General features: G+C 61.5%; 6 protein-coding genes across 6 annotated transcripts; 3 read left to right on the top strand and 3 right to left on the bottom strand.

Annotated features, from left to right (window-relative positions):
- Positions 1 to 1,053: 1,053 nt before the first annotated feature.
- On the bottom strand, positions 1,054 to 2,779 carry BXZ73DRAFT_89466 (uncharacterized protein; the record flags this gene model as incomplete). Its single annotated transcript, XM_048025286.1, has 4 exons — positions 1,054 to 1,686; positions 1,744 to 1,819; positions 1,870 to 1,975; positions 2,428 to 2,779. 4 exons carry the CDS (start codon positions 2,777 to 2,779, stop codon positions 1,054 to 1,056), a joined length of 1,167 nt encoding a protein of 388 aa, XP_047878987.1.
- A 1,317-nt stretch (positions 2,780 to 4,096) lies between these two features.
- On the top strand, positions 4,097 to 6,013 carry BXZ73DRAFT_100455 (FAD/NAD(P)-binding domain-containing protein; the record flags this gene model as incomplete). Its single annotated transcript, XM_048014576.1, has 9 exons — positions 4,097 to 4,157; positions 4,218 to 4,415; positions 4,472 to 4,554; positions 4,616 to 4,927; positions 4,994 to 5,030; positions 5,091 to 5,101; positions 5,161 to 5,288; positions 5,359 to 5,497; positions 5,573 to 6,013. 9 exons carry the CDS (start codon positions 4,097 to 4,099, stop codon positions 6,011 to 6,013), a joined length of 1,410 nt encoding a protein of 469 aa, XP_047878986.1.
- Positions 6,014 to 6,290: 277 nt separating this feature from the next.
- Positions 6,291 to 8,476, bottom strand: BXZ73DRAFT_89464 (bifunctional purine biosynthesis protein ade10; the record flags this gene model as incomplete). The annotated part of the gene is made up of 7 exons (XM_048025285.1): positions 6,291 to 7,028; positions 7,081 to 7,256; positions 7,311 to 7,544; positions 7,596 to 8,087; positions 8,157 to 8,233; positions 8,285 to 8,411; positions 8,461 to 8,476. The coding sequence occupies 7 exons, from the start codon at positions 8,474 to 8,476 to the stop codon at positions 6,291 to 6,293; spliced, it is 1,860 nt and encodes a 619-aa protein (XP_047878985.1).
- A 564-nt stretch (positions 8,477 to 9,040) lies between these two features.
- On the top strand, positions 9,041 to 13,666 carry BXZ73DRAFT_89463 (uncharacterized protein; the record flags this gene model as incomplete). Its single annotated transcript, XM_048025284.1, has 13 exons — positions 9,041 to 9,087; positions 9,155 to 9,986; positions 10,040 to 10,239; positions 10,301 to 10,431; positions 10,484 to 10,571; positions 10,625 to 10,952; positions 11,010 to 11,103; positions 11,153 to 11,214; positions 11,264 to 11,383; positions 11,434 to 11,559; positions 11,615 to 12,079; positions 12,104 to 12,784; positions 13,166 to 13,666. 13 exons carry the CDS (start codon positions 9,041 to 9,043, stop codon positions 13,664 to 13,666), a joined length of 3,675 nt encoding a protein of 1,224 aa, XP_047878984.1.
- A 2,907-nt stretch (positions 13,667 to 16,573) lies between these two features.
- On the top strand, positions 16,574 to 18,624 carry BXZ73DRAFT_76781 (uncharacterized protein; the record flags this gene model as incomplete). Its single annotated transcript, XM_048022506.1, has 5 exons — positions 16,574 to 16,838; positions 16,974 to 16,991; positions 17,324 to 17,462; positions 17,521 to 17,984; positions 18,107 to 18,624. The coding sequence occupies 5 exons, from the start codon at positions 16,574 to 16,576 to the stop codon at positions 18,622 to 18,624; spliced, it is 1,404 nt and encodes a 467-aa protein (XP_047878983.1).
- A 1,346-nt stretch (positions 18,625 to 19,970) lies between these two features.
- On the bottom strand, positions 19,971 to 20,529 carry BXZ73DRAFT_100451 (uncharacterized protein; the record flags this gene model as incomplete). Its single annotated transcript, XM_048014575.1, has 2 exons — positions 19,971 to 20,095; positions 20,445 to 20,529. 2 exons carry the CDS (start codon positions 20,527 to 20,529, stop codon positions 19,971 to 19,973), a joined length of 210 nt encoding a protein of 69 aa, XP_047878982.1.
- Positions 20,530 to 27,743: the final 7,214 nt, after the last annotated feature.

Here is a 27,743-nt window from a genome sequence, read left to right as displayed (position 1 = left end):
GCGGTGAGGCAGGTCCTGTGCGGGTGATGGTGGCGAGTCTGCGGCCAAGGAGCCGGCCTGCTATGTGCCTAATACCTATGTCCTCTCCGCGCAGGGGCGTGCACGGCGCGTGCGAAGTGCGTGCTTCCTGATGTCAGAGTGAGGCTTCGGGTGGGACTTGTGTTCGTATCCGCGCACGCACCTAGGTTGGGACGTGCGGACGAGGGTGGTGCTGGACCGCAAGGACGGGACCTGCACAGCCGAGGGGAGCAGACGCGAGGGGGCGGATATGTTACGGTATGCAGGAGCGCGTCAGATCCGTGGGCGCACGCACCGATCGAATCGACTTTCAATCGCGCCCTCCTGGCTACTGTGCGGAAGTGGAAGATAACGAGGATGTTCGGATGGTTGGAAGCAAACGTTTGGCTGACGTCGCGAGGCTGTGGATGGCCTTTGCGCCTGCCGCGGGCCCCCGATCATCTGCAGGTGCGCGCAGCGTGAGCGCCGAGCACTTGATACCCCATTATCAAGGGGAGCCAGTCTTCTGAACCGTGCCCGAGGTCGCCCTATACCTTCAACACGCAGAACACAACTCGCCCGCATGGATGCGAAAATAGGGGTCGAAGCCCAACGGCGTCGACCAGAGACCCGGTGGCATAAGGATTGAAAACATAACACAGTGGAGATGTTGCTACATAGAAAACACGAATACTCTACTAGAGCGTTCGGAAGGGGCAGTGTCACTTGACCAAAACGATGCGGAGGATGCGGCGTACGGGATGCGTAATGTGGGTGCTAATATGATAAGCAATATGACAGTATGGGGTGGGGATGTTGGTGGAGAAAGAACATGGCGTCGTGGGTGTCGTATCTAATTCGTGACGGAGATGGAAACGGCAAAAGGGTCGCAGAGGGCGAAACAGATTCGCAAGAAAACGGGGTGACACGGCGAAGGAAATGAGGGAATGGCGCCATGTCAAAAACAGATCCGCGGAACTCGAAGCCACAAGGAAATGGACCTTCGAGCGGAGAACCCAAGAGAAACGCCAGGTACAACACAAGATGAAGGGGCCCTTAGTGGCCGCGTTTCTGGTTGTAGAGAGCACGGGCGCGTTCCATACTGGCCTTCATCTCCGGTGTTTGCCAAGACGATTCATCTTCGTGAAGGCTGCCCGCGATAGACCGTCTGTCGGACTCGACTGACAATCCACGGTCGAAGGGACTGGAGGTGGGAGTGTGTGGGGATAGAGGGGTTTGCGGGGAGTAGGGAGGAAGCCCGAACCCATTGCGCCGACGTGATCTAGGCCGGTCTTCTTCATCCTCCTCTACCCACGCCCCAGAGCCGTCGTCTTCTTCGTCCTGCTGGTCCTCGCTCATGATGACCACCTCTTTACCGAGAGCTTTCTGGCCCTCGCTAATCAGCTGTGTGAGGCGATCGCCAATCCAAGACATTTGCTCTTCGGGGTCGGCGTCCTCTGTCGGCTTTGGACTAGCCCGTGATCCACTTGCGAAGTCGAACTCGGGGGGGATGGGGGCGCGGGAGGAGGACGCGTAACCGTACGTGTGCGGTGCACTTGCGGCGTTCGGGCGAGAAGGCGTCTTCCGATGACGAGGGGTGCGCCGATACGCGACTGTGCGAGCCTTACGATTACGGGGGGTGTTGGATGCGCCAACCTTTGACGAAGGCTCAGGGTCAGACATTTGCGACTGGCAGATAGGCAATGTTGAGTATATGTGAACCGTTCGTGAAAACGAGAAACATACATCAGGAGGAACCCATTCTCCTTGCTCGTACGGGGGAGGAGGAAGCGCTTCAGGACCCTTTCCGCGATCTCTCCATCTAGGAGAGTTCAGCTGAACCCTGTGGTGGAAGCGGGAGGTTTCACTCACAAACGGTAAACGGTCAAACCTACGGCAGTCCCAATGAGGGCTGCACTCAATGCAGTGGAGATGATGGAGCCCGCAAGAGTCCTGCGACGCTTGGGAGGAGGAAGGTCTACGCGGAGGGAAAAGGTAAGTTGGGGGCAACTGAATACAACAAGCAAGCATGAGGCAGTCGCAGTAGAATCATAGTCAAGGCTAAAAGTGTCAAGGACATGGAGGTCCAGCAGTTCGAACATGGGTGCACACAGGCGTACGGCGCGGATGGGGGCGGGGAAAGGTGTGTTTGTCAAGATAAGACTTGCACGAGGCAAAGACTACCGTCTGAAAACACGTTGTATGCACGCTGCAGGTCGGCCACGCGTCACCGGTTAGGCAGCCGAGGCTCCAGAGCGTGAAAACCCAAGCGTCTTCCGGCTAGCGGCGACGTAAAGAGACGGCAGATGTGCATCGGCAGGGAAGATAACGCGGGAACATACGGGACAAGTGCCGCGCCAGAAGTCGAGCAAAAAAGAGTGTGGGGGCGAGACAATTCTGGAAGAAAGGTGGGAAAAGAGAGGGACCCACCTACGACCAACTCTTCCAGCTCGCCATGTTCATCGTTCTCTTCAGCCATCTCCCGGTACTTGGATGGGGTATCGAGGTAGCCACTGGTGGAGGTATGGATAGGAGCGGCGCGGCTGGGCTCTGGATTAGAGGGCACCCATCCTCTCTTCCTTGACACGGGTAGGAGGGGAGATGGAGAAGGACGTCGGCGGCGCGGGGACTGGGCCAGGCGGGGGTTATCTGTGCTGAAGTGCTTGTCGAACTTAGGAGGCTGCGGCGCTCCGGGCTCGGCCGCTACCAGTTCCGCCGCCGCGGCCGTGAATGGGTTGGTGATGCCGGGGACTGCAAGGCTGAAGCTGAAGTTGAATACCATAGCAGCGCAGAGCAAACGACAGCAGATGGACGAGCGAAAGCAAGGGGGCACGAGGGACTCGCGTCGCGAACGAAAGGCAGGTCGAGCTCGCCACAAGGACTCGGCGACTGGCCCCAAACGAACTGTGCCGTGAGGCTGCCTCGCCGCCGGCGGTCCGGCACCAGTCCGCCTCCGCCGACCGAGGCCGGTCCACTATGCACACCGGCCCGCCGCCACTGGCGCAGTCTCTCTTTCCTGAATTCTCTTGTTTATACACCTTCCGATCCCAGAATGCATACTTGCTTGACAGCGTCATCCGCAGGGTCGCCGCCATCCTTCGTGTGATTTGGTCGCACCTCAGCAACAGAAGGCAGTAGATTGGCAACAAACGCACACCACCGATCCTCTCTGTGCAAGCAGGAACGTGGCCAGATTTGCGCTCGCAAATCGTCCTCTACGCCGTCAGGATAACGGCTGGAGACCATCAGGTCCGTGTATCAATCACTTCGGTGTTCGCATACGAGGCTGCCGGGTGTGTGTATCTTGAGCTCATATGTGAAGCATGCGCCATCGTTGTCGAATACCATCTTTCCTTGCCCCTTGGGTAGCTCCACAACTATTGAATCGAGGTATGATATGTTCCAGCTGCCATGGAGGTCATCTGATACCCCTCAGAGCAGGGAGGGTTATCCTAGGCAGCGCGGGCGAGGACGCGGGGACAACGGCTTCTCGAGTCTAGAGACGAACAGCCCTACATTTGAACTCCAAGTTCCGCAACTCGCTTCATGATCCAACCACAAGATATTGATATTTTTGGGGAGCCGCCAAAGATCTGGGTTCGTCCACTACTTATGTAGCGAGCACATCAGGGCTTTTGCGTCACAGGTTCGCCTCCAAGTCTGCCGGTCTCCACTGGTACCACACTCACACGCGGCACACAAATGCCGCCGATGTTCGGCCTGGTTTGCCATTTGGAGTGTCAAACGGCACCGTAATAATTCACTTTCAGTTGGACGCTCTCCCAGGCACTTCCCCTTCCCCGCTCAGAAGTAGCCATTACGCATCGAGCTCATCAACGGAGGCAAGAAGCCTTCATGAAACTTCATGTGCGTAAATGGCCGTGGCTTCGGGTCATTCCCGGATGCTCGTCCTGTGCATCTCTCGCTCGGCGCTAGATCTCATCCACACTTAAGCGAGTCTTCTTTTCACAGCAGATGCCCATATCATGGGCAGCACAAGTACGGCTTCAGGCATCATTCCGTCGCCCGTTCTTTATCTCTCCTCTCGTTCACCCGCTGCTCACCTCTGACACGTCCTACCTCCTATCCTCTACCTCTGATGAACGCCGAATCCTCTGCAAGAGCTGATCTTGCCCTTGACATCCTTGTCGTTGGCGGCGGTAAGTAGTTCCTTTTCTTCCTCATAAGCGCAAGGGATCATCATCCGGTCTCGGTGGCAGGTATCAGCGGTCTTGCTCTTGCATACACATTAAGTACCGCTGGACACCGAGTCCGTGTTCTCGAGAAGAGCAATCTCTCTGCTCCCAGTGGAGGTATCCGTCTTCCTCCCAACTTTAGCAAGATCCTCAAACGATGGATCGGCGAAGAGGAGCTCATGAAGGTGGCGACAAGATGCGTTGGCACCCCGTTTATGCACCGTGCGACTTCATTATCCGCTGCCCCCGGAGCATCGCTCATACTCCTGTTCACACAGTGAACACCGGTTCTTCCATTGGTTACCTGCCGTGGAGAGCGGCCGTCATGGCAGAAACGGGCGGTGATTTCCTCGTTATCCACGTGAGTCGTTCTCATCCGTGTTCTGTGCAGAGACGCAGGACTTATCTCTTTGCAGCGACAGGACCTCTTACGCCTATTACACAGACTCGCCACGGATGCGGGAGCCATCGTCGAGTTCAACACACCAGTTTCTTCAATTCACCCAGGCACAGAAAGCTCTCCGAACCCCAGTGTCACCCTAGTGGACGGACGGGTTCTATCGGCAAACGTCCTCGTCGGTGCCGACGGAAACAGTAGCCAAGTTCGACCCGTGGTGCTGGGCTATGAGGAAGAGACCAAGCCTGGCGGTCTGACGGTTTATACTGGTGTAATCGACTCCACCGAAGATATGCTCCAGGACTCGGACTTGCGACAGTGGGCTTCAGGCGACAACGTGAGCTTGATCGCCGAAACCCATCCCGAACACAACCCAGGCTGACACCTACTTTGTATGTCATAGTGGCCTATCTGGATGGGATCCCACCGGAGTTTATGCGGTAAGTCTTACTTCAGGGATGTTGTACCGTACCCGATGCTGATGGTAATCCGTACGAAAGCGCACCCTATCGTAAGTGCTCTTCTAGCGCACCTACACGCGCTTTGATGACGCCTGGGCGTTTTCATCAGCGCGCAAAGAAAGGGTACTTCTTCCATATCTGGTCACATACCCAAGACGGTCTCCCTCAAGGAGGCGATGAGACATGGAATGACCTAGTACCTACGGAATCTACAGGGATCAGCAATTTGTCTCCAGAGTGAGTATCTGCCTGTGAATCGATGCTTCCGTTCCCTGGCATCATTGGCACTCATACGGCCTCCTCGCAGGCTGCAGCGTATGGTTCGGATGGCTGGTCCGACACTCATTCGCACCCAGCACCTCCTGCACGCCGACCGGGCCGAGGCCGACTGGGTCGACTCGACCGGACGCATTGTCCTCATCGGTGACGCCGCCCACCCCTCCTGTGTACGTCCCGTCCCACCTAGACTCGAACTCCGAGCGCCCCGCTTCGCGCTCACGCCCGCATCCACCGTGCCACAGCCCGGAGGGTCGCACACGGGCAGCATGGGCGTCGAGGACGCGGTCGTACTCGGCGCGCTCCTCGCGCGCCTCCGCCGCCCCGGGCAGCTGCCCACCTTCCTCTCCGCGTATCAGGAGCTCCGCCAGGCCCGCGCCGAATTCACGCACGCCGCCGACCTCGCGAACGCGCGGCTCATGGCGCTCGCGCCGGGGCCGGTGCAGCAGGCGCGCGACGAGAGCATGGCGCGCCATCAGGACGAGGGGGACGAGTGGGACGAGGGCGCGACGCGGGACCAGTTCAACGAGATCGCGGAGATCTTCGTCTACGACGCGTACGACGCCGCTGAGGAGTGGTGGGTCAACTGGGGCCGGTTCAGCGAGGTGGAGCGCGAGCGTGACTTCCGCGCGCCGATCATGGGCTCTGGGACGGGCCAGTTCGACATGGCGCGTTTGGTGAAGTAAAGGAAGGATGCGTACAGCTTGTTTTTGGATACACGAGGGTTGGATTGGTATACCCGAAGCTCATCTTCGCATCGGTTGTTCTGCTGCATACATGATGTACTTTAGTACATACTCCCCCTCTCGTGCAACTGCTCTGGATAGTATACTGTAGGTATAGAGGCTTACGGACAAACTTAGATAGTCACTCGAACGCGCAGCTCCAATGGCAGGTTTAAGACGCGATTCATTCAAGCACAGTAATACAACATGTTGGTACTTCTCAGCTCCTTTGCAACGCTCAGTGGTGGAAGAGACGGAGGTTCGTATGCACAAACACCATCCCGTGCTCGTCCGCCGCCTTCACGCACTCCTCGTCCATAACGCTCCCACTCGGAGCCGCCAAGAACGTAACCCCGCTCCGGCACGCGCGGTGCACATTGTCTGGGAACGGGAAGAACGCGTCGCTCGAGCACGCGACCCCGTCCAGCTGTGCCGCGTGCGCCGCCTTCTCCTCCGCCGTCAGCGCCGCGGGCACCTCCGTAAAGTTGGCCTCCCACTGCGCGAGCTCCCCGCCGCTCAGCGGCTCGCCTGCCACAAAGAGGTCAATCGCGTTCGCCTTCTCCGCCCGCTTGACGCCCTTCTTGAACGGCAGCGCAAGCACGCGGGGGTGGTGCCGCAGCCACCACAAGTCCGCCTTGGTCCCCGCGAGCCGCGTGCAGTGGATGCGCGACTGCTGGCCGGCGCCGATGCCGACTAGCGCGCCGCGGTACGCGTACGCGACCGAGTTCGACTGCGTGTATTTGAGCGCGAGGGTGGTGACGATGAGGTCCGTCAGGCCTTGGTTCGTCAGCTGCGGCGAGGGCGTCAGCCAGGTGCACTGATGATCAGCAGCGGACGACCGGCGCACCTCCTTGTTCTTGGTGACGATGTTTTGGAAGAGGCTGGGGTCGATCTTGGCATCGTTTCTCCGCTGTTGCAGAGAGATGCCATACACCTGACGTGTCTCGACCTCGGCCGGCTTGTACGACGGGTCAATCTATGGATACCAAGGGTAAGCCTCAGCTATCTACCACAAACTCGGTACGTACCTGAAGCACACAGTACTTGCCGCCCTTCTTCTTGGACAGGACTTCAAGGGCTTCTGGAGAGTATCCTGGTGCGATAATACCGTCGGAAACCTCCCTCGAGATGATCTTGGCAGTAGCAAGGTCGCAAACCTCCGATACGGCGATAAAGTCACCAAAGGAAGACATACGGTCCGCACCTGGGAACTCAGGTTGAGATGCATTAGATGCTTTATGGGAGGAAGACCTCGTACCTCGAGCGCGAGCGTACGCATACGCCAATGGGGTGAGCGGTTCTTTGAGATCGTCGACCCCGTACACCTTCTTCTCCACCTCGTTAAGCTCGATGCCGACGGCAGCGCCGGCAGGGGAAACATGCTTGAAGGATGCGGCTGCGGGGAGATCGAGCGCCTCCGACATCTCCTTCACGAGCGCATACGAGTTGAGAGCATCAAGAAGATTGATGTATCCAGGTGACCCACACAAAGCTGGTCCCCTATGTCAGAATGAGGGGAGGTAGATGTGGAAATGAGGTGTACCTTTGAATGGCAGCTCGCCTTCTTTGACGAACGCTTGCGCCGGCTTCTGGTGGGGGTTGGCACCGTAGCGCAAAGCCATACGCTGGACTGGCCCGGCAAGCTTGTCCTCGGGGAGCTCAGAAGACGCATACTGTTCCCTGAAGTACCCGCTGATGGCGTCGTCATACGTTGCTGTCATCTCGAATGCCTTCAGCGCGAGCTTGCTCCTGACTGCCTGGCCAACATCGCCATTGCTAGCCTTCCACGCCTCGAGGAACTGGGTGTAGTCTGCGGGGTCCGAGAGGATGGAGACACGCTCGTGGTTCTTCGCGGCAGCACGAAGCAGCGTGACACCTCCGATGTCGATTTCTTCGACTGCATCCGCAAGTGAGCAGTCCGGCTTCGCGATGGTGGAAGTGAACGGGTAGAGGTTGCAGACGACGATGGAGATGGGGGAGATGCTTTGAGCTTCAAGGTCGGCTTTGTCCGAGGGAATAGATCGTGCAAGAATACCTGCACAGCCATGTGTGAGGATGGGATCTACGGACGGACCATACGCGCGAGGAGATAAAAAATACTCACCACCGTGAACAGCAGGGTGGAGTGTCTTCACCCGTCCGCCCAGCATTTCTGGTGCCTTCGTGATATCCGCGACATCTCTGTACGCCAACCTCTGCAAGCCCGCTCCGTTTCATGAGGCTGGCACTCACTCTATGGGAATTCCGGCTTCCCTGATCTTCTTCGCGGTGCCTCCAGAGCCCAGGAGACGAACACCAGCGTTGTGCAGGCCACTCGCCAGATCAAGCAAGCTGGCCTTGTCGTAGACGGACAGAAGAGCTTCGGTCAAAGTTAGCACAAGAACGGCGTCAAACACTGGCAGGCACACCGATGGGAGGGGACATGGCGCACAAAATGGGGAAAAGAGTAAGGCGAGTGTTCTGTGCTTGGAGGAGTCAAAATTCGCCACAGATCGCGATCTGCGATGACGCCACGATAGGCTCATGCACACAGTCGTCCCTCAGACTTCAGTCCGTTGTCCCGGATGGAAAGGAGCATAGAGTGCAGTGGCCGTAGGGTCGCATTCCTCCTTCGGAGGCTTGTGAGGTCAAGACGAGAGCACACTCGTCCACAACACGAGCCTCGAGGACTTGCATGATCGGCGCGTGGCACGTGATGGCGTGTCTGACTAAGCTCACCTCGACGCGCTCGTGTTGATCCTGGATTCCACACATGCTGGATCCGTCGACCCTCGACCGCTCTCCTGCCGCCCTCCTGTCAGCTCCTGTCCTTCTTTCCTTTCGCTCCACCACAAGCCATCCAATCAGGTCTATCAATTTCCGTTGAGTGATACCGCGGCAGCGTGATCTCGATAGGAGTGCTAGCACAGAAGATCAAGTCACTATTGCGACCTCAATATTCTGCCTTGGCATTTCGAAGCGATCCGCGCGCCTCGCCGGTACAAGGATATGCGAATGGAATGCAAGACGGAGGGGGGAGGTGTACCGTTTGCCTTGTGAGTTCATTATTGAATCCTCCCTACTTTCATTGAGCAAATGTCGTCCCTCCTTTATCGCGATCAGTTTTGTCGAGCTTGTAGATGCTCTTGCCAAAGTCAAGCCGAGACCGGCTTCCAAGACGCAGAAGAACAGTGACCATTGGCTGGACACTCCTGCATACAAGATCTTCAATGGATGGGTGAGGAACCTGCGTAAAAATCACTCCCCACTTCCTCCGCACACAACTGCTATCATATTTCGGTTTCTCTTCCCTGAAGACAACGTGCAACGTAAGTATGGGTTGCAAGAGGCAGGCCTGGCACAATATCTCGCCAAAATTCTCGGAGTATCATGCCAAGGACACGGTCGTGGGCAGCGATTGAAGAACTGGAAAGCAGAAGACGCAATAGGATGCTTAGGAGACGAAGTCAGCAAGATCTCGTCGGACACCGCGCACTCTCAAGCTTCCTCTTCGGCTGCAGTGACAATCGAACACGTCGACACACTCCTCACGGAGCTTGCCGCCAAAAACGCATTTTCAGCATCTTCAGTGCACGTCACGTTCGCCTCGGCAGGTACGCCACGACGCAAAAGGGAAGCGATATTGAAGACGCTCTACGCGTCGCTGGATCCACAGGAAGCTGCCGTCGTCACGCAAATCATTCTCAAGGACCTCCGCCCGCTGCTGTATCCAATTCCTTCCACCGCCACGCACTACACTCCGGCACTGCTCCAATACAACAGCAACGCGGTTTCGATGCTCACAAGAGAGCAAGCCATGCGCGCCTGGGATCCTTCGAGAAGGCTCAGGCAGATCTATAAGGTGCGGTCCGATATGGACGAAGCGACGCGCATATTCGACTCGCTACGTCCGGGTGACAAACTTCCGCGGCCTGAAGCTGGGATTCCTGTGGAGGTGCCGTGCTTGGGTTGGCTTTTTAGCATCGCATATACTCACCGATTACGCAGATCCCGAAGTGTACGAAAGGCCAGGGTGTTGCACACGCTCTTCGGGTGCTCCATGGAACTGACGCGGTTTGGATGGAGACGAAGTACGACGGCGAGCGAGCGCAAATCCATGTCTGGATCACGAACGACGGACACTCACATATCAAAATCATCAGCAAGAGCGGTAGAGACTCGACGTTCGATCGCGCAGCTATCCATCCGTGCGTCTTAATTCACGATCGGGAGCTTGCCAGACTCACTAAACATCGCGACGCCTGACAGACTCATTCGCGACGCGTTTGGTTTGTCGCCACCAGAAAGCCCCACAGATGTGACCAAGTGTTCGTTCAAGAGAAGCCTCATCGTCGAGGCCGAAATGGTAGCGTTCTCAGACGCTCATGACCGTGTAGATGGTATATTCGTTTCCCCGAAGTCTTGTTCTTCGAATCGCTAACCCCAATGCAGAGTTTTGGCGAATTCGAGAACTGGTGGAATCCACCGCGATCGGTGTCCGGCATAAGACCCCGCAATGCCCGTCGGACCAATTCCAATCGTGAGTGAGCCGGCCATAGTATCGCTCACGCCCGCTGATGTTTCTCATTACAGGGATACTCAGACATCGATGATGTCCGACGACGCATCCGGAGATGGCGCTCGTCACCTTGCACTCGTATTTTTTGATGTGTTGCTTGTTGATGATGTCTCCCTATTGTCTTTCCCCTATTTGGATCGAAGAGCCAAGCTCGAGGGCATCGTTCGAACTGCGCCACGATACTCGATGCTCGCGGAAAGGGTCCGCATTGACCCCAGACGAAGGGATGCAGAGCAAATTGTCACAACAGCCTTTGCCAAGCTCCTTGCCAACTTCGAGGAGGGATGCGTACTGAAAGCAGAACAATCGCAATATGGAGACAGTAACCTGCCATGGGTCAAGGTGAGTAGATTTGGATTGGACCAACGTCGTCAGCAAGCTCAGCGTGTTACATCGCAGCTCAAGAAGGATTATATTCCCGGATACGGAGATAACGTTGACCTTGCCTTGATCGGAGCTTCATGGGAGAAGGAACGAGCCCGTGAACTCAGAGGTGTGCTTATATGAATGGTCGTCGCCTCCTTATGCTTATGGTCTTACAGTTCCTCCCACGGCGTTCACGACTTTCTATTTCGCTGCTCTCTCTAGACACCAGAAGCCAGAAGTATGTGCCTTTTTATTCGATATGACATCTGCTCACGACCTTGTGACAGACCTCGAATCGCCCACGCTTCGAGATCCTCTTTACTTCATCTTATGGATTAGATCGCCAGCAACTTGAACACCTCAACTTCATGATCAAGAGCTCCGACCCCTTACCAAATCAACCACAGGTAAAAACCAGCTCCCTGGCACGACGCCCTTTGCTGACGGGTCTTGATAGATTGCTCGCAAACTGCCGTATGACTTCGATGGTTACCAAGACCTTCCCGAGCCCACTGTCTTCCTCACAGAGCCCCTGCTCGGAGAGCTCTTCGGCGCTGGCTTCACCAAACCCCGCAAAAGCACAGTTCGTTTCTCGCCGTCACTCTCATCGACGCAGCGTCTCACATGGAGTACCACAGAACTACGAACTGCGTTTCTCTCGCATCACGAAAGTCTATCGTCCATCCGAGCGATCGTGGCGAGACGCTCTGCTTCTGAGAGAGTATCAAGAGATTGCACGTGCAGCCGTAGGGCGCGACCGTCCGGACAAGGAAGAAGACGACTGGGCGCGATCCGTTTTCCACCCCAACCAGCCACCATCTCCGAGCGTGCGATCTTCCCAGAAGAGAAAGCAAGCCGAGGAGATGTGGATAGAGAGGCTCTCCGAGGCGGACGGAAGGAAGGTCCCGGCCAAGAGGGCGCGTATAGCAGAGCCCAAACGGAGAGTGGCAGATTCGGCGAACGCGGAGAACCTGCAAGAAGGTGCGCGGGCGGAAGTCGCTAGGCAAGTACAGCCAGACGCTAGCAAGGACGTAGAATCAGAGGAATCCGTGCCGAGGTCAAGGACAGGGCTGTCGCCGCTCGGGTCTGTGACGAATATGGCCGTGTCTCCCCCAGCACTGCCGCAGAGCACCGTGGAGGTGACAATGATGTCTCCGCCTACGAGCCCTATTCGGCCAGTCCAGACTTCGTCGCGGACGCACACGAGAACTTTACCAGGAAATCGTACGACCAAAACACGGCCCTCTCCTGAACCTTGCACTCCCCCTCGACCCGCTATTCCCCGTCCTCCACACGAATCTGTCAGAAAGGTCCTCAAGGAGCACTCAGCCCTCAGACTGCACGCGACACATCTTATGCTAGAGGAAGGCAAACTCGACACAGGACGCGTATCGTCCTCTCTCGTTCCGACTCCTACCCTTCACCAATACCTGCAAGACTCGGTGGTGTGGCTGGCACGCACTTCGTCGTCCCCTCGGCCACCCTGGCGCGCTCCTTCTCACTCCGTTGTACCCTCGGCGAACAAGATGCACACGCTGGATGCTTTCCTCATTGCGTGCGGATGGGGAGACTCTCCAGCATGTCCGTGGGCTCGGCGCGGCGTCATCTTTGACGAGCCAGAGGGCGAAAGCGCATTCAAAGAACGCACACTCAAGGAACTCACCACTCTCCGGAACACTCTCCTTCAGAAAAAGAAGACGAAGGGGTGCAGGCCGGTTATCGTACTAAGCATGCGTATGCTAGCCTATGATACCCTCGATGCCAGTGTGACCGCGGACGAACTTGAAGCACAGGCGATTTGTAGATTTGTGTGAAGCGGGCCAGGGACCTCTTATTTTATTCTATATGGTATCATTGTGCCAATCCGCTGTACTCTTCTTTGTATTCTAAGGAATATGATGACGTTTGTCGGAAATCGCCTTATTCAGCAAGCCACGCTACGACGCAGCGGCTAAGTGCCTCCGATCCTCGGCCTTTGCACGGTCCGCGCGTCCTGCGGGTTGTCGTCTCCCTTCACTGCACTCCTCTCATCGTAGCTATCTGTGTTCCACCCCCGGCGGTGATGCGCCTGTCGTTCGCTCGGGCCTCTGCCTAGCCATGAGCTCATCGCCGGAGTGGCCGTCCCTCTACAACCCCGCAATCGAGCTCCTGCCAATCGAGCACAGACCACCGATTGAGCCGAATGGCAGGTATCTCTCGGATCCCCAAGGTGCGCTGCGTTCGCGTCATGGCGACTGCAAGCGTCTTACAAGCGTGCAGATGTCTTCCGCTTCACCCTGTACTGGACTTTTGTTCTTTACATCCCAGCGTTCATCCTCTGCGGCACCTACGCCTTCTTGAATCTCTCCTTCCCCCCGCGCCGACCTGTATACAAGGGCTACAAGACCCGACCCGGCATTTCCCATCGCGGCTCGTCACACCGCAGCGGCACAGACAGTGAGAGCATTCCGCTCCGGCGGTACGAGCGGCAGGGACTCGGGGCAGGGGACACGCGCGCGCAGAGCCAGCTACGCCTACCCTCGCGCTCCCCGGCGAAACAGAACGAGCGGCGGTCCCGGTTGACGTTCGCGATCATCGTCTTCCTCGTCTTCGCCGCATTCGCGCTCGGGGGCGCGGTCGTGGGCAGCGCGATCATTGGCTACGTCCTCGCAGGGCTGTTCAAGGCGGCAAAGTTCGACATGTCGACGTGAGTGTTTCCAGTTTCTTATCTTGTGCGCGGTACTTGGTGGGGGTGGGAGAGGCGAAGAAGGTTGAGAGGCTGACGAGCCGCGGTCGGTGAACAGATGGATACCGCTGCTAGGAGCGTTGTTGCAGACGTTTGTGGGATTCCTGGCGTGAGTTCCCTGTCCCTGGGTTCCGGTCTCGAGTGCTTACAGAAAGCCATCTCTCTTCAGGCTCTGGCCAACTGTCATCGACATCATCTGAAGATGTGGGACTGCTTTACTGTGGTCACATTCCACCGTCAACGTGACACATCCTTGCTTGGTCTTTGATAGTGTCCCCTAGGCAGCCCTTCTGAGAAATGCATCATAATGGCACCTCGATCACGCTTTGTGTTTCAAGAGTGCATGCTCCGCCTGCGCTTGATAGAACTTTGTGAGCTCCAATGGTCTAACATCTGCTTGTTCTTCCTTGGGTTGGGTCACAATACTGGCACACGCTGCATCTCGCAACTATCAATATGCCGTGTATTGATACGATAGAGATTTTATCGAAAAACAACATCAGTCATCCAGATCCCACTTGCTCTCGATGAATCACTAGCAAGGCGAACCATCTCACAAGTTACAACTCGTCCATCCGAGTATCCACGAGCAGGGTAATGGTATCTTCTTATATCCCTCTGCGACGTTCATTGATCACTCTACCCTAGGATCACTCACTCAACCAACTCTCGACAACAATATGCATTCGGACTGTCATTCGCTATGGCGATTGGCTCGTCAGAAGGGGTTCAATGAACGCCCGGTTCCTCCACCCATCCAAGCCTACCGCACTGGGACCGATGTCAAAAATCTTCAACTCTTTTCGAAGCGGGGGACGCAGCTGCAGCCTTATCGTTCAGCAACCGGTAGCAGCGCATATCGCCTAAGACTTGCAAAACTTTTGACTGGTGTTCTATTTCAGACTGGTTGCGAATGCACTCTAACACACATTTGACAGACGGGTGATTCCAATTCTTCAGACAAGTTGTAGGAGCATTCATGTTAAATGCGTCATTGAGGCTATCTGACAGCGTATGCATCCCAGGCCAGTGGGACTCAACGAAGAGGGTGCGAAAACGAGCAATTCCGCGTGATCCGCGAACATTATCAGAACCACACGGCGACTGCATGCATGACTTCTCGTACGCACACATGACGCTTCATTCACCCGTTTATGAACAACAAATGAACACCACTGACGCAGGTTTTATCTCACCTGGCTGGCAAGTGCCTTCTGGTTTGTGTGCTATTACGGGCGGAGAAGGAACAACACCACAGCATCTGACCGCTGTCCGTGCGGCGCCTTCGTAGGTGGTGACGCACATCCAGACAGCGTGTGTGCGGACCGCAAGTTCATCAGTGGTCCGCCGGCACGGCTGTATCGCACAATCAGCAAGAAGAATCATAAGCAGTTTCCAGGTTCGGCGAGGCTTCGGCGAGGGGACCGATCTTTCACGCGGTGCAACCGTGGCCATGCACTGCACTATGGTGGGTGACCTCCGCCGACCCGTGTATGCACTTTCCTGACAGCCACCCATCTGGTCAGCGACTGGCATAACTACAGCCGAGGGAAAGACGCACTGCGAGGAAGATGATCGGAATTCGCGTCGCGATCCCGACGTTTCCAGCTCTTCACTTTCTCCCTCGGTGCGGCAGAACCTCGTTCTCCTCCGCGGTGCGCGGACGTAAAGCCCTCTGCCGTTTTTCTCAGCCAGGTTGGCATTTTCGCCGACAAACTGCCCAAGGCCACAGCGCGCGACAATCCTATTCAGCCCGATACCGCCGAGGTGGGATCGGCTTTTGAATCCGCCAGGTGCGTGTTTCCGTCCCGGATGCGCCGCATCGAGTACCCCCACGGGGCTTCGCGCGAAGAGCTAGGTTGCGCCGACGATTCCACGGGCACAGGATATCGCACCGCGATCTCCCCCCTCGCCTGGAATCGCAGACTCGTGCCGGCGCAGCGGCGAATGCAGCCTGTGTGTGCTCGCCGCTGCCGCCGCCGTGCTTCGTGTGTTCGCGCCCGGCACACGCGGCGCCTAGACGGTGCTCGGCCAGGAGGGCGCGGCTTCGCGCGCTCGCAAGACGTAACGAGTGCACAAGGTGCGCACGTACGTCCTCGCCGTCGCGCGCGCGATTCGGGTTATTCTTGGCCGCGTCGCGCGTGCCTCCTGAGGACGACGCTATGGGGCACATCGCTAGACAGCACCGCGAGCAGCTGGCTTGCGAACGCAGCCCGGACGGCCCGCGCGCGCGCTCCGCCGCATCAGCTGGTCGCCCCGCGCTCTCCCCCCCCTCGTCGCGCGCGGTGCGCGCGCCTCCCACCCCCGCCATCGATGGGCGGTTCTGCTCGCCCGCGTGGGCGATGTACGGGCGATGTGCCGCCCTCAGAAGGTGCCCTGTGCGCCGAGTACTTGCCGCGCTGGGGGCACCCCCGCGCACTTTCATCAGCGTATCCTCGTGCGTGGTCTTGGACGCCTCCGGGCCCTCCAGCTGCCTGTACCCGGTTGTGTTGTTCGTATCCGCTGACCACCAAGCGCAGGTTCTGGCCCGACCGTGTTCGCGCGGGAGTCGCTCCTCCCAGGTCCTCGTATCTGGATACATCAAGGACATCAACCGTTGCTTAAGCCACGAGCTGCCCTCGCGTTTCAGCCGCTCGGTTGGCGGCGCGGACATACGCTGATTTTCTCATGAACGCCTCCCGTGCTACGGGTGCCCCAAACCGTGCCCTCCTGGCGGAGTGCAAGAACGACGCCAGTGACGCCGCGGAGCCATATCCGGATATATGAGGGAGGTGTGGGCTTGGGTGCCGTACGTATCACCTCCAGCCAGGTGTGGGCTGCAGAAGCTGAACCCATACACTCGTATAACCCAGATACCACATCCGACTTCGCCATGGCCACCCCTCCGCCGCCAACGCAGCGCGGCGTATTGGTGGCCAAGGACGCCCGTCGCGCGATGGCGCAATCCCGCCCAGCGGGGGGCTCACGCGCGCCCAATGCACGCTTCCGCAATTCCGCGGCGTTCGTCGTCCGCTGCGTGCGCCGTTCCCAGAGCGCGGCACCGAGACCACGCCCGGGGCGCCTCCGCAGGGCCCAGGCAGGGCGCGTTGCGTCCGAGCTGGCAGCGCTGGCGGCGGGCGTGGGAGGGACGCGCGCCTGTCCGTCGCGCGTCCCTGCACGGGGACAGCGTCGTGGACGGCGCAGAGGGCCGTGTGCGGGATCTGTCTGCCACGATCTCCGGACGTGCCGTGCCATGATCTGTCTGTCGCCCGTCGCGACTCGCACCCCCACAGGGCGCGACGGGCGACGAGGTGCGCCAGGCTCCGTCCCGTTCCTCGAGGTTGGAGCGGCCGCGGTCCATCCCGGCTCGCCTTCGCGCAGCGACCGGTGACGACTGCCCCGATGCGTCCTCGGCACCAGTATGTAGTGCTGTACGAGTCGCCGCAACTTCGATGTTCAAGGCCGTTGGAAGCCAAGGCCGAGGGCAGGTGGCGCTCCGAGGCGTACGACCGACCCTGGCCACGACGTCAGCCTCGTCCATCTCTCCTGCGCTAGTCCGCTGAGAGCGCAGATGCAGGGCGGTGCGGGGCCAAGTCGACCCGCTCCCACCCCACCCGACCTCAACCACTTCGTGCGTTTGCAGCAGGCTTCGCGTGGGAGCGGCGCGTATGTCCGTTTGCGGTCGCTAGCGCCGTGTTGTGGACCAGTGGGCTCGCGCAGAGAACTAACGATGCTGCGAACCCGCTCGTGGGCTCCACGCTCCAAGGAATCAGGCAAAAAAGGTGCGGAGATGCGGGGAGCCATCATGCGAAATGTTGAACTGACCTCAGTATTTGATAGCTCCTCGATGGGCGCAACGCCACCCGCCCACTGGACAGGGTGCACTCCCACTGAACTCGCGGCACAGCAGCCCTCCGCGAACTCTGCTCTGCTCTACTCGGGCCCTACGCGGCTCGTGCAGCGCCTCAAGCGCGCCTCCGCAAGCTCTTCAATGACCCCACCCAGACGCCCGCCTGCACTCACGTCCGGCTCGGGGCACCCACGTCCAGCAAACTTTCGCTTGAACCCCCGGCCGCTGCTGCTGCTACGAACCACCGCACCCGACTCGCGCCCGCACGCGCCCGCCCGCCTGCCCTCGTCTTCGCCTTCCCCGGCGCTCCCCTACCCTGCACTCGCATCTTGCAGCAGCTTGTCCCGGGCCCCCCCACCGACCTCGGCGTTCGCCCGAGCGCCCGGGTCGATCCCGGGACTCACGGCGGCGCCAACGCCCGACGCTGCCAAGCGGATTTTCCGGGCGCGATGCCGTACGTTACGTGCGCTTTATTGGCCCCCGAGCGTGGCAAGATGGGCGGGATGGCGGGATGGCGGCCTGTTCGAGGGCCTGACGGAGGCGGGGGAGCACGCACTCGTACGGCATCGGTCGCAGTAAACGGGCAGCCCGTTACGCAAGCCCGAGGACTCGAGTTACGACAGCGGCGCGCGGGGGTCTTCGCCGGCGAGAACAACGTGCGCGAGCTGCGTGCGCACCTCGGTCGGTTCGTGCGCGCCGCGACCGGTGCTGTCGAGCAAACGCGGCGCTCATGCTTCGCCAGGCGCGCCGCAGGGCCCGCGCGCGCGTCAGAAGCGCTCGCGACAGACGTTGGACAGACACGCGCACAAGCGAGCGTCCGGACGCGCGCGCACCTCGACGGGTCCAACGCGATGTCTCCTCGCGCCGCACCTCCTCCGCCGTTCTCGCGCGGCGGAGGCGGGCGGCCACGTGTGGCCCCGCAAGCCGCGCCTTTGGTCACGTCGGAGCTCGAGGTGCGTTCGTCCTCCGCCCCTCGCAGCGCGGTCCCACCCCCAGGCCTTGGCGTTCGCGCGCGCGCGCGCCTTGGCGGGCGCACGCCCGCGCCAGCGTGCGCCGAACCCGCGCTGCGCGACTCAGATCTCAGACCTCGCTGAGCCCGCCCCCACGGACGCTGCGGGCGGGGCCGTACGTGTGTGTCGATACAATCATTCAATTAAGCGTATAATGCTTCCACGGGCCGGCGGACGGGGCAGAGCGGGCCGCAGAGGAGCGCTCATTAAGACTCGAGAGTGGAGAGGCCGGCGGTGCGAGGGGGGTGCTTCGACTTCTCCTCCCTCCGTCGTCCCTTCTCGCGTTCTCTCCCTGAGGCGCTGGGAGCCCGGTGGGGGTCGGGCTCCCACAGCTGCGTGCACCGCATCGGCAGCGCAGGGCGTAGGGCGCGACGGGGGAGGGTTGGCGGTGGGCGGAGCGCGAGGAGAAGCTTGAGCTGGGGGTGGCGAGCTTGGCCGTGGACGAGCGTATGCGTTTGCTGAGAGGCTGAGCAGAGCAGAAGAAGGCGACTCCCCGCACGCGTGTTCTCCAGGTGGATCCAGCCAGCCAGCCAGCCAGCCAGCCAGCCAGCCAGCCAGCCAGCCAACCGCGGACGACCGAGCAGGCGATCTCGACGAAGCCGGCGGCGCGCGTCGAACGAACCTGCGGCGCGCGCCGCACTGGTCCCCGCACGCCGCCTTGGGAGCGAGTGCGCGACCAGCCGGCAGCAGGGCGTGGCGCGCTCTGGCCAGGCGTTGTGGCAGACCGTGGGTGGAGGGCCGGGCTGAGGGACGTCGTCCCACACGGGCGGGCGAGGACGTCCGCCAGTCGACGGTATAATTGGTCCCAGGCGTGGAAGGAGCGTACGTGCGCGCGTGCGGTGTTAGCCCTGGCGGCGGCGCGGTCCAGGGCTCGATATCATGGCACTGGCAGCGAAGCGCGAAGAGCGAAGAGCGTGAGCGTGGGCGACGGTGCGAGCTCGCGTCGCGCGCGTCCGTGCATGCGCACGAGAGCCGTCGACTGGCGACCACGACGCGGATCGACTAGGCTGCGGCTCGGAAACGCACGGCGGACGTCCGGACTCCGTGCGCGCTGCGGCCCGCCCAAGCGACGTCGGACGTCGAGGGCGGGTGGGATGGGAAGACACAGCACGGACGACTACGACTACGGAGGACGCGATCGTCGCCCGTCGTCGCGCTCGCCCGATGCGCCCGATGCGCGTTCGCGCCCGCCCGCCGCCGGCAGCTCCCACCGCGTCGTCGCGCGCGTGGGTTCTTCGCAGATGCCTCGGCGAGACTTTGTACTCGGGTATGTCCTGCGTGGAGGCGCCCCTTGTTTCGCGCAGCGTTATTCTGGGCGTGAAGGAAAGGCCAGGGAAGGAAGCCAGAGAGGAAAGGGAAAAGGACGGTATTTTGGGTGCCAAGCCTCCCACCGCACCGCGCGCGAGGGAGGAGGCGAGTGCTGGTGAGGCCTAAGGCCTAAGGGACGCGCTCAGAGGCTTAGCCAGGGGGCGTGTCGAGCGTGTGTCGGCGTGGAGGACGTCGACGCCGTGACGTCCGCGCCCGCGGCCGAGGAAGGTGACCGCGCCAGCGCACCCTGCAGCGCGAGCGAGCGAGCGAGTCGCACGCGCCGGCGGAGGGGTGGGCGCGCGCCGCAGCGGCCGCTCGTCCTCGTTTCCCAGATGTCGTTGTCCGGGACGCGTAGGAGTGGGATGCCAGGCTGCGTGCGTGGACCGTCGTTGGGTGTTAGTGTGGCGCCGCAGCTGGTGTGCGTGGACGTGCGAGAGCGCCGAGCGAGCCGGCATGGGAGGCGCGTCCAGGCTCCGTGCGACGACGCCGCGAGCCAAGCCAAGCCGGTGCTGTGTAGGAGGTGGGGAGGCTCGGAGGCTCGCGAACGCGGGCGGTTGGCTTCCTGAGTGTACTACAGGGCGGAGAGGATGACGCACCGAGCGCGACGTTGGGAGAACTGGGATGGCACGCGGGAATGACCGTGGGGGCAGCCGCAAAAGCTTTCTCGACGGAGTACAGCATGAAACGCTTCGCGGTGCAGTCGTCCTAGGGCTGCTAAACATAACGTGGGAGCAAACCGCGCTCATTGGCCGGGGGGAACGAACAGGCGGTGCGTACATGAAGCAGAAAGTTTGTGCCCGGGAAGACGCGACGTGGAGCAGATCGGAGGGAACAAGACACGAAGCGCGGCGGGTGCGCTCGAGCTGCACGGCGCGTGAAGGCCCAGCGCACAGGTCGCCCGTCGAGGGGGTAGAACACATGCAGCGCAGAGCGTGAGTCTAGCGTGGGTTCAATATTCAATATTCAATAATAATATTCAATCCCGCGACAGCGAAGGTGGGGCGAAGTGCACCCTCGCACGTTCTGGTGGCCCGAAAGCGCAAGCGAATCGTCACTTGCGCTTGCGACCGTGCAGGCTGGAGAAACGAAGGCGGCGGAAGAAGACGGGGGTGAGAACGCGCGCGCGCCCGTGGCCGCGGGGGACGCCCGCGCGAGCGCGATTGTCCTCGCGGCCGACGTCACCAGGCGCGTCACGAGCAGCGGGCGGGGCAGCACGACGTGCTCACCGGATACGCGAAGTCGGCGACTTTGAGGCGGCCTTGCGCCAGCTGGAGCACGGTGGCCACCCGCGCGCGGCGGTGAATTTGCGGGGCTGGCGCTTCGGCGCACGTACGGAGGCGCGGGCGCGCGCTCCGCCGGGAAGGCTCCCCCTCCCCGGCCTCTCCCTGGCCAATTGGGCAGGCGGGCGATCGATGCAGCTGCTGGCATCGTGGCTGCCTTCGCCTTTTCCGCTCCGGCAGGGGGATGTGCGGGACGTCGGGCGTGGCGACCTGCACTTCAATCACCTGCGAGGCCGTGCGTGCGTGCGTTCGGAAGACGGGAGGCGGCAGGCGGCAGGCGGAAGCTGGCAGACCTGAGAAGGCGGGTGGACGCGGTGCACCGCGAGAACGAGAACGGGGACGAGGACGCGGGTTCGGGTCGCCTCCGACTCGCAGAATTCGGAGGACAGACCGTACCCGGGATCGATGGTGCGCGGGCAGGCAGGCAGGTGGTGGGCCCTCCAGAACCGTGCACTGTGCGTGAATCACGTATGATCAGTACACACCAGACAATGCATCGCGACACGCACCCGCGCACACGTTGCGTGCTGCGTGCCACCTGCCGCGCCGGCACCCAGCATGCCCCCTCTTGGCCACAGCCGACGGGCAACGAGGAGCACAGGCTGCCGTCAGAGGACGGACGCGCATCCGCGGAGAAGGACCCGCTGCCAAAAGGCAGAACGCAGCTCTGCGCGCGCGTGAGAGCGAGGTGGACTCGCCTGCGGTGTGGTGTTAGCCATCCGCGAGCTGCGCGACTCGTTTCGGCGTGCGCATCTGCCTTTTTGTCGTCGTAATCGGATACGGACGCGATGCGCTGGCACGGTCCCCGGTCGGGACGAAGGCGCGAAGGCAGCGACGCAGTGCCCGGCCGACGCGAGGCGGGTGTGGGTACGGTCATGTATAGATAGCTCTGCGCTCGATATACATAGACGATCCCCATAGCAGGCCCGTCGCCGCTCGCACCACCGGCGGTCCAGCGCGTCCAGGAGAGGCCACCGTGCCGCCGGCGCGTTCGGCTAGAAGGGGGCGGGGACGAGGAAAGGAAGAGGAAGAGGACGCGCGGAGGAAACGCCCGCCCGCCCGCGACCCCCAACGCGAACGTCTGGACTCTGCAGCTCGACGACGTCCCGAGTCCAGCTCGTCGGTACCGCGCGGTCGACACGCACACACACACGACGTCCGCGCGCCCGCTGAACCGCCGCCGCCGCCGCCGCCGCCCGTCGATGCGCCTGCACGCGAACCGGAGCGCGTCAGGTCCGCCCGCTGCTGACCACCGCCTCGCCTGGGTCGCGTTCCACGCCCCGCCCCGAGCCGGCGGGACAATCGCGCGCCCCCAATCTGCCCGTCACAGCGCAACAGTTGAGGCTGCGCGCACGATGTCGCCGCCCACAAGCTCGGGGAGCGGCGTGCGAGCCGTACCGCCGCGCCGTCTCGCTCGCGCGCTTCGTGGGCGGCACGAAGCGCGCGCATTTATCTTATCTGATAACTTCGAGCTCCGCCCTCGCTCGGACCGACACCAGGAGTGCGGCACCGAGCGACGAGCGGGGGAACGCGGACGGGGCTGCGTCGGGGCTGGGGGGCCCCGTGACGCATGAATGGCCGACATCGCGACGCGGAGGGGGAACGGAGTGATGTTGCACTTGTACACGCGCCCGCCCCGCTGTGAACGACGCTGGGCAGCCGGGACCAGGGAGGGGGAGCGCGGCGACGAGGGCCGCCAGTGTGAGTGCGCCGGTGCCCGTCGCGGTGGGGTGTGCGTCTGTGGGTCCCCAGACGCGTTTGGTGGGGGAACGGCGGCCGTCTGGCTGTTCGTCGAGGCCACGCACACGCACCCCCGAGACCATGGAGCGGATGCTCAGCGGAGGATGATCTGTATTTCTGCGCGTGTGCATTTAGCAGACTGTCGCAAAAAGCGTTTTCATTATTGTTATTACAGTCTAGACGAACTAGCACGCACCTGAGAGTGTGTATCAGCGAGCGCGGGTCGGGTGCCTGCCAATTAGCGAGCGGATTCAACCGTCCAGCTCGGCTGGGGTTGGACTCCGAATCGACGGATGTGGAGTTGAGAGGAAGGCGAACCACATCCAACGTGTGTTGTACTTACCGCACGGATGCCGCAGGCGAAGGACTCGCACAGGCACATCCCAGCCCCAAGCGCGCGGTCCAACGCTCACGTGATGCCGGGCACTGCGCCCATAAGTAATCCGTGCTAAAAACGGTCCGAAGGGCGGAACGAAACGCGCGCGCTCCTGTCGACGCTGATGTCCAGCCGGGTATTGCGGGCCCGGGACCGGGTCGGATTTGTGCGCGGTACGTCGAGCGAATTTGAACTCGAGGATGCCACGGGCTTCATGGTGGGTCGGTAGGCTGGCCGGTGCAGGAGAGAAATATAGACCGCGGCTATTTTCCGCCCATGCGTATTTCGGGCGCGCGATGATGCCAAAAGGAGGTAAGCCGCAGAGCTCAGAGCTCGAGAGAAGGCGCGAAGGCGGACGCACCACCAGCACGGCGAGGCGCCCAGGCGGCCAACCACACGAGCGGGGGAGCAAGTACTGTATCTGCGATCGCGCCCCTCCAGCCAGCCAGGTGCGACCTTGGCACCGCGGCGGCGGCGGTCGTAGGACATATGTACTTAGCAGGTTTCGGGCTTGGGCGCGCGAGGTGCGCGTGAGAGCGCGGGCCTGGAATGAGGGAACCCGTGCGCGAGATGGCGGAAGGAGCTGGACAGCCTGACACCGACAACCCGGGGGGGGCACCGGTCGGCGTTCGCTCGCTCGCTCGTCGGGACTGCGTGCTTGTCAGGGCTCCCGGATGCCTGAGCGTGCTTCGGGTGGGCAGGGGCGTCAGTGCAGCTGTACACTGTGGAAGCTGAAGGCACGTCTCGCGGTCAGCGGGGCTCTGGGCTGAGTGGCTGGGCGCACCTGCATGAGAGCCCGGGTGGCCGAACGGGGCACGCACATACATTGCCAGCACTCAGCAGGGGCGGTGACGGGCCGTTCTTGGCGGGTTTCGCGAACGGTGCGGAACGCAGCGTTGGTGATGCCGCTTCCACGCCGTCGAACGGCGCGGGCCACGGGGGAGGACGACGAGCGACCGCACGGACGCGCGCGACCGCACGAGTCCGCGCCCACCGGGGGGCCCAGCGCGGTGCCGAGCGGACCAGGGTGGGGTGTGGGACGGATGTCGCCCTGCGAGGAGCCTGCGGCCCCCACGCTGTCAATGCCAGCGGGTGGCAGCGGGGACGGGCGAAGGCGGACGCGCCGAACGGCGCGCACACGAGTCTCTGGATCTGAACGGTGAACGTTGAACGCTGCTGGACACCCCGGCGGGCATGTGACGGGCAGCCCGGGACCGCCGCGTTTGAACTTCGCGTCCTTCGTGCTGGAGATCCGGAGAGTTCGAGTGGCGACGTTGATCTCGTCGAGCGTGAGTGTAGCAGAGCCGTATGTGGTGCTCGCATCACGCCTGGGCGCGGGGCCGCGGTCGGAGCGATCGCGCGACACAATCACGCAGCGCAGTCCTGTCCCGAGCCTTGGTGTGGGCACCGCGGAGTAGACAGCGCAGCGGTGGGCGCTTTGAGGATTGAAGCTTGAGCTTGAGGCCTTGGCAGGAGCTGTGCTGTCCGGGTGAAATCAAGACGATTCGCGCGCTCGGAGCGCGGCGGGACCGTCCGGCTGTGCACGTTCAATTTTCTCCAGGCGGACAGCGTCGTTCGGCGTGGTTGTGTTCAGCTTAAGCGTCGTGCCTTGAAACCTGAGAGCCCCGGAAGTCGAGTGGTGATGAGGCTGGCGGTGCGCGTGGAGGGCAGCTGCACAGGCGGTTCGTGCGGTCTCCATGTACATGCTTGCATGTGCCGGTGGCCAGCAACGAGCTGACCGGTCACGGTACCCGTGCAAGGTTCAATGTAGGCCGCGGTGGGACGCGCACCCGTGACCGGGGTGGGATGACGGAGTGGCGGAGGCGACGTGCCTTGCGCGCGGACGCGGTTGTCGGCGAGGGTGAGAGTCCAGCTCGGAGCATCATCCGGCGTCTGCCTCGGTGGACGTCTCTACCGGACCGAGCGGGCCGCGGGGTTGCGACTGTACATTCTTGCATGCGACCTGTGGAGTATGTATGACAAACGGGTCAGAATAGATGTTCAAGCGTACATAGACTCAGGGACATCCGATTGACCAAAAGCTGTTGAATTCCTGGCTCGCCGGGCTCGCGTACCTAAGTATGGGTTTGACTGAAAAAGAGCGGAGCAGACGCGTTTGACAACGGTTACCGTGCCCAGTACAAGCGAGCTCGGTTCAAAGCAAAATGCCTCGGAAGGTGGACGTTGGTGGGAAACCATCGGTCGCCTGCAACGCCGGCCTCCGACACACGTGCCTTTGCCAAACCCAAGGCTCGTCATTGAAACGCATACGAATCGGTGACGTGGCGCGGGCGTGTGTGTACTTCTTCCTCCCTTCGCATCGAGGGGTGATCTCGCTCATCCAAGTCGGACGAAAGGAAGACCCGAAGTATTAGGAATAGCTGCGGTTTGCACCCAAGCCGCGCACCCGTCGTTGGAGCGCACCGGAGGAGAGATCCCCGCACGCACCGCGCACACACCCGTCCAAGGATGGAAGCCCAGAAGAAGCCCGAGGGTGCTCCACTCCGTGCGCCGCGTGTGGTGGCGAGAAGCACGCCTCGGCAGTTACTTGCTGCCACCATCCTGGCAGTGCCGCTCGCCAACATGCAGCATCGCGACAGCGATCCCTCGAGCAGCACCTCCAGGCTCCCTGGATTCCAGTCGAGGTCTCCACGCTCCCACCGCGCGCGCTCCCCGTCTCCGGATGCCCGACCGTCGCACTCGCAGCAGCCCCCGTCGCTCGAGCCACGCGCTCTGGTGAGAAAATCTCCAAGTGTGATGCGGTCGATGGTCTGAGCACTTGCTAGCGTGGGCACTGCGCCTAGGGCCCCCGAGCTCATCAACGAGACCGAGTGCCATCAGGAGCGAGAGACCTACCGTCGATCACACGCCGATGGCCGTCGGGCTATGTTCGAGTTCACCACAACTTCAAGCTCTTGCGGTGCAGACCGGCCGGCCCGGGCAAGCCCGCTCGATAGCGTCACTGCGAATCGCAGACGATACGAGCGGCTAAACGCCTCTTCCTCCTCGCTGCGATAGAGACTCAGACTCTCCCCGGATGGCAAACTGGCCTCGGACTTTATTTAAGCATGGACTCGGCTGGCGAACGCGCCCTGTCCAAGGCCCCTCAAATTCGAGCATGCGGTTGATCCAAATCCCTTGTCTAAAGACTCCTGTCTCTCCGTCGCCACACAACGCGCGTGCGTCCCGCTGGTCTGGAGCCAGGCCGCCTTCATCGTCCGGTGTGTGCGTCCGTCGTCGAAGCGTCGAGATCCGCGCGCCGTCGCGAGCTCATCTGTCCACCCACAGTATCGGCTAGCAGAGGCCCTTGGTGCGGGAGATTGGCAAAACGCGACGGAGCCCGCGCTGCGAAGCGTGATGGTGCCTCTAGCCGAGCGTCGCAGAGCACGTCCTCTGCGCACGCCCTCGCAGCCAGGCCCTGATGGGGAGGTGGCCAGCTGAGAATCGAGCAGCACTTGAGAGGGCTTGTGTGTGCGCCCCCTGCACCGCGCCCGCGGTCATCATCTCAGTTCGGCGGAAGCAAAAGGGAATAAAGGAGAAGTCGGCGCCCCATCAGCCGCCCTTTGTGCCACCAGCCCACAGCGCAGGCTGCCCCGGGCATCATCCGTGCGTCGACGCTGGAAGCAATATCAATTGCACACACCGTCGCACCCGGTGCGCGAGCGAGCGAGCGCGATGGATCACCCTGATCCTCCTCCTCCTCCCATCTGCGTTCGCACGCCCCGCCGCCCCGCCTCCCACGGAGCGCATAGAAACCGCCTGGCCAGAACGCCTCGCTCGCTCGGCTGGCGCGCTCCAGCCCCGCACGCTGCAGCCCGCAGCTCGCGCCTCGCGCCTCCGTCCTCCCCGAGCGAGCGGTGGCGGATCGCGCGCGCGGCCAGAGCGGGCGTGCGCGCGCGCGAGGGACGCTGATCTTTCTCATGACCGTTGGATATGCGCGGGCGCCTCTCTTTGGGATCCCTGGAGATCCCTGGAGGTGCGAGGGGGCGCCGACGTCGTAAGTATCGCCCCCTCGCTCCTCGCACGACCTCCCCTCCGCCAGGTTACGCCGCGCGCGTGCGGGGTGTTCCTACGGAGCCTCCCACCGCGTGGTCGCATTCGCACGGCCGCACGCGTGGGGTTGTTGTTGCTGTTGTCGTCACTTTTTTGCGTCCTCGCGTCGCGTCGTTTGAGGCGTCGCCCGACGCGCGACGACGCTAAATATAATGCAATGGCTGGCGAGTGCGCGCACGCCGATCAGACGCCCCGCTCCGCGATTTCGAACCGACAAAGGAACGCGGGGTCGCGGGCGAGACGAGGTGCACCGCGGCGTGCGGGTGGCAGCACCGGCCAGGGGTCGTGTGGCGGAGGCGGCGGTCGCGCGAGCCGTATGCAGCGCCGCCAGCTGCTACAGGACTAGTTACTTGGCCAGACACTGCTGGCCAGGGTCGCACGCGTAGGCACTCACCTTGGCACCACCGAGGCCTGGCCCCGAGAGCCGGGAATGAACCGAGGAGGCA

The sequence above is a fragment of the Epithele typhae genome, assembly GCF_022376455.1.
Source record: "Epithele typhae strain CBS 203.58 chromosome Unknown BXZ73scaffold_17, whole genome shotgun sequence".
Lineage (NCBI taxonomy): Eukaryota > Fungi > Basidiomycota > Agaricomycetes > Polyporales > Epitheliaceae > Epithele > Epithele typhae.
This window is presented reverse-complemented; position numbering and strand designations above follow the sequence as displayed.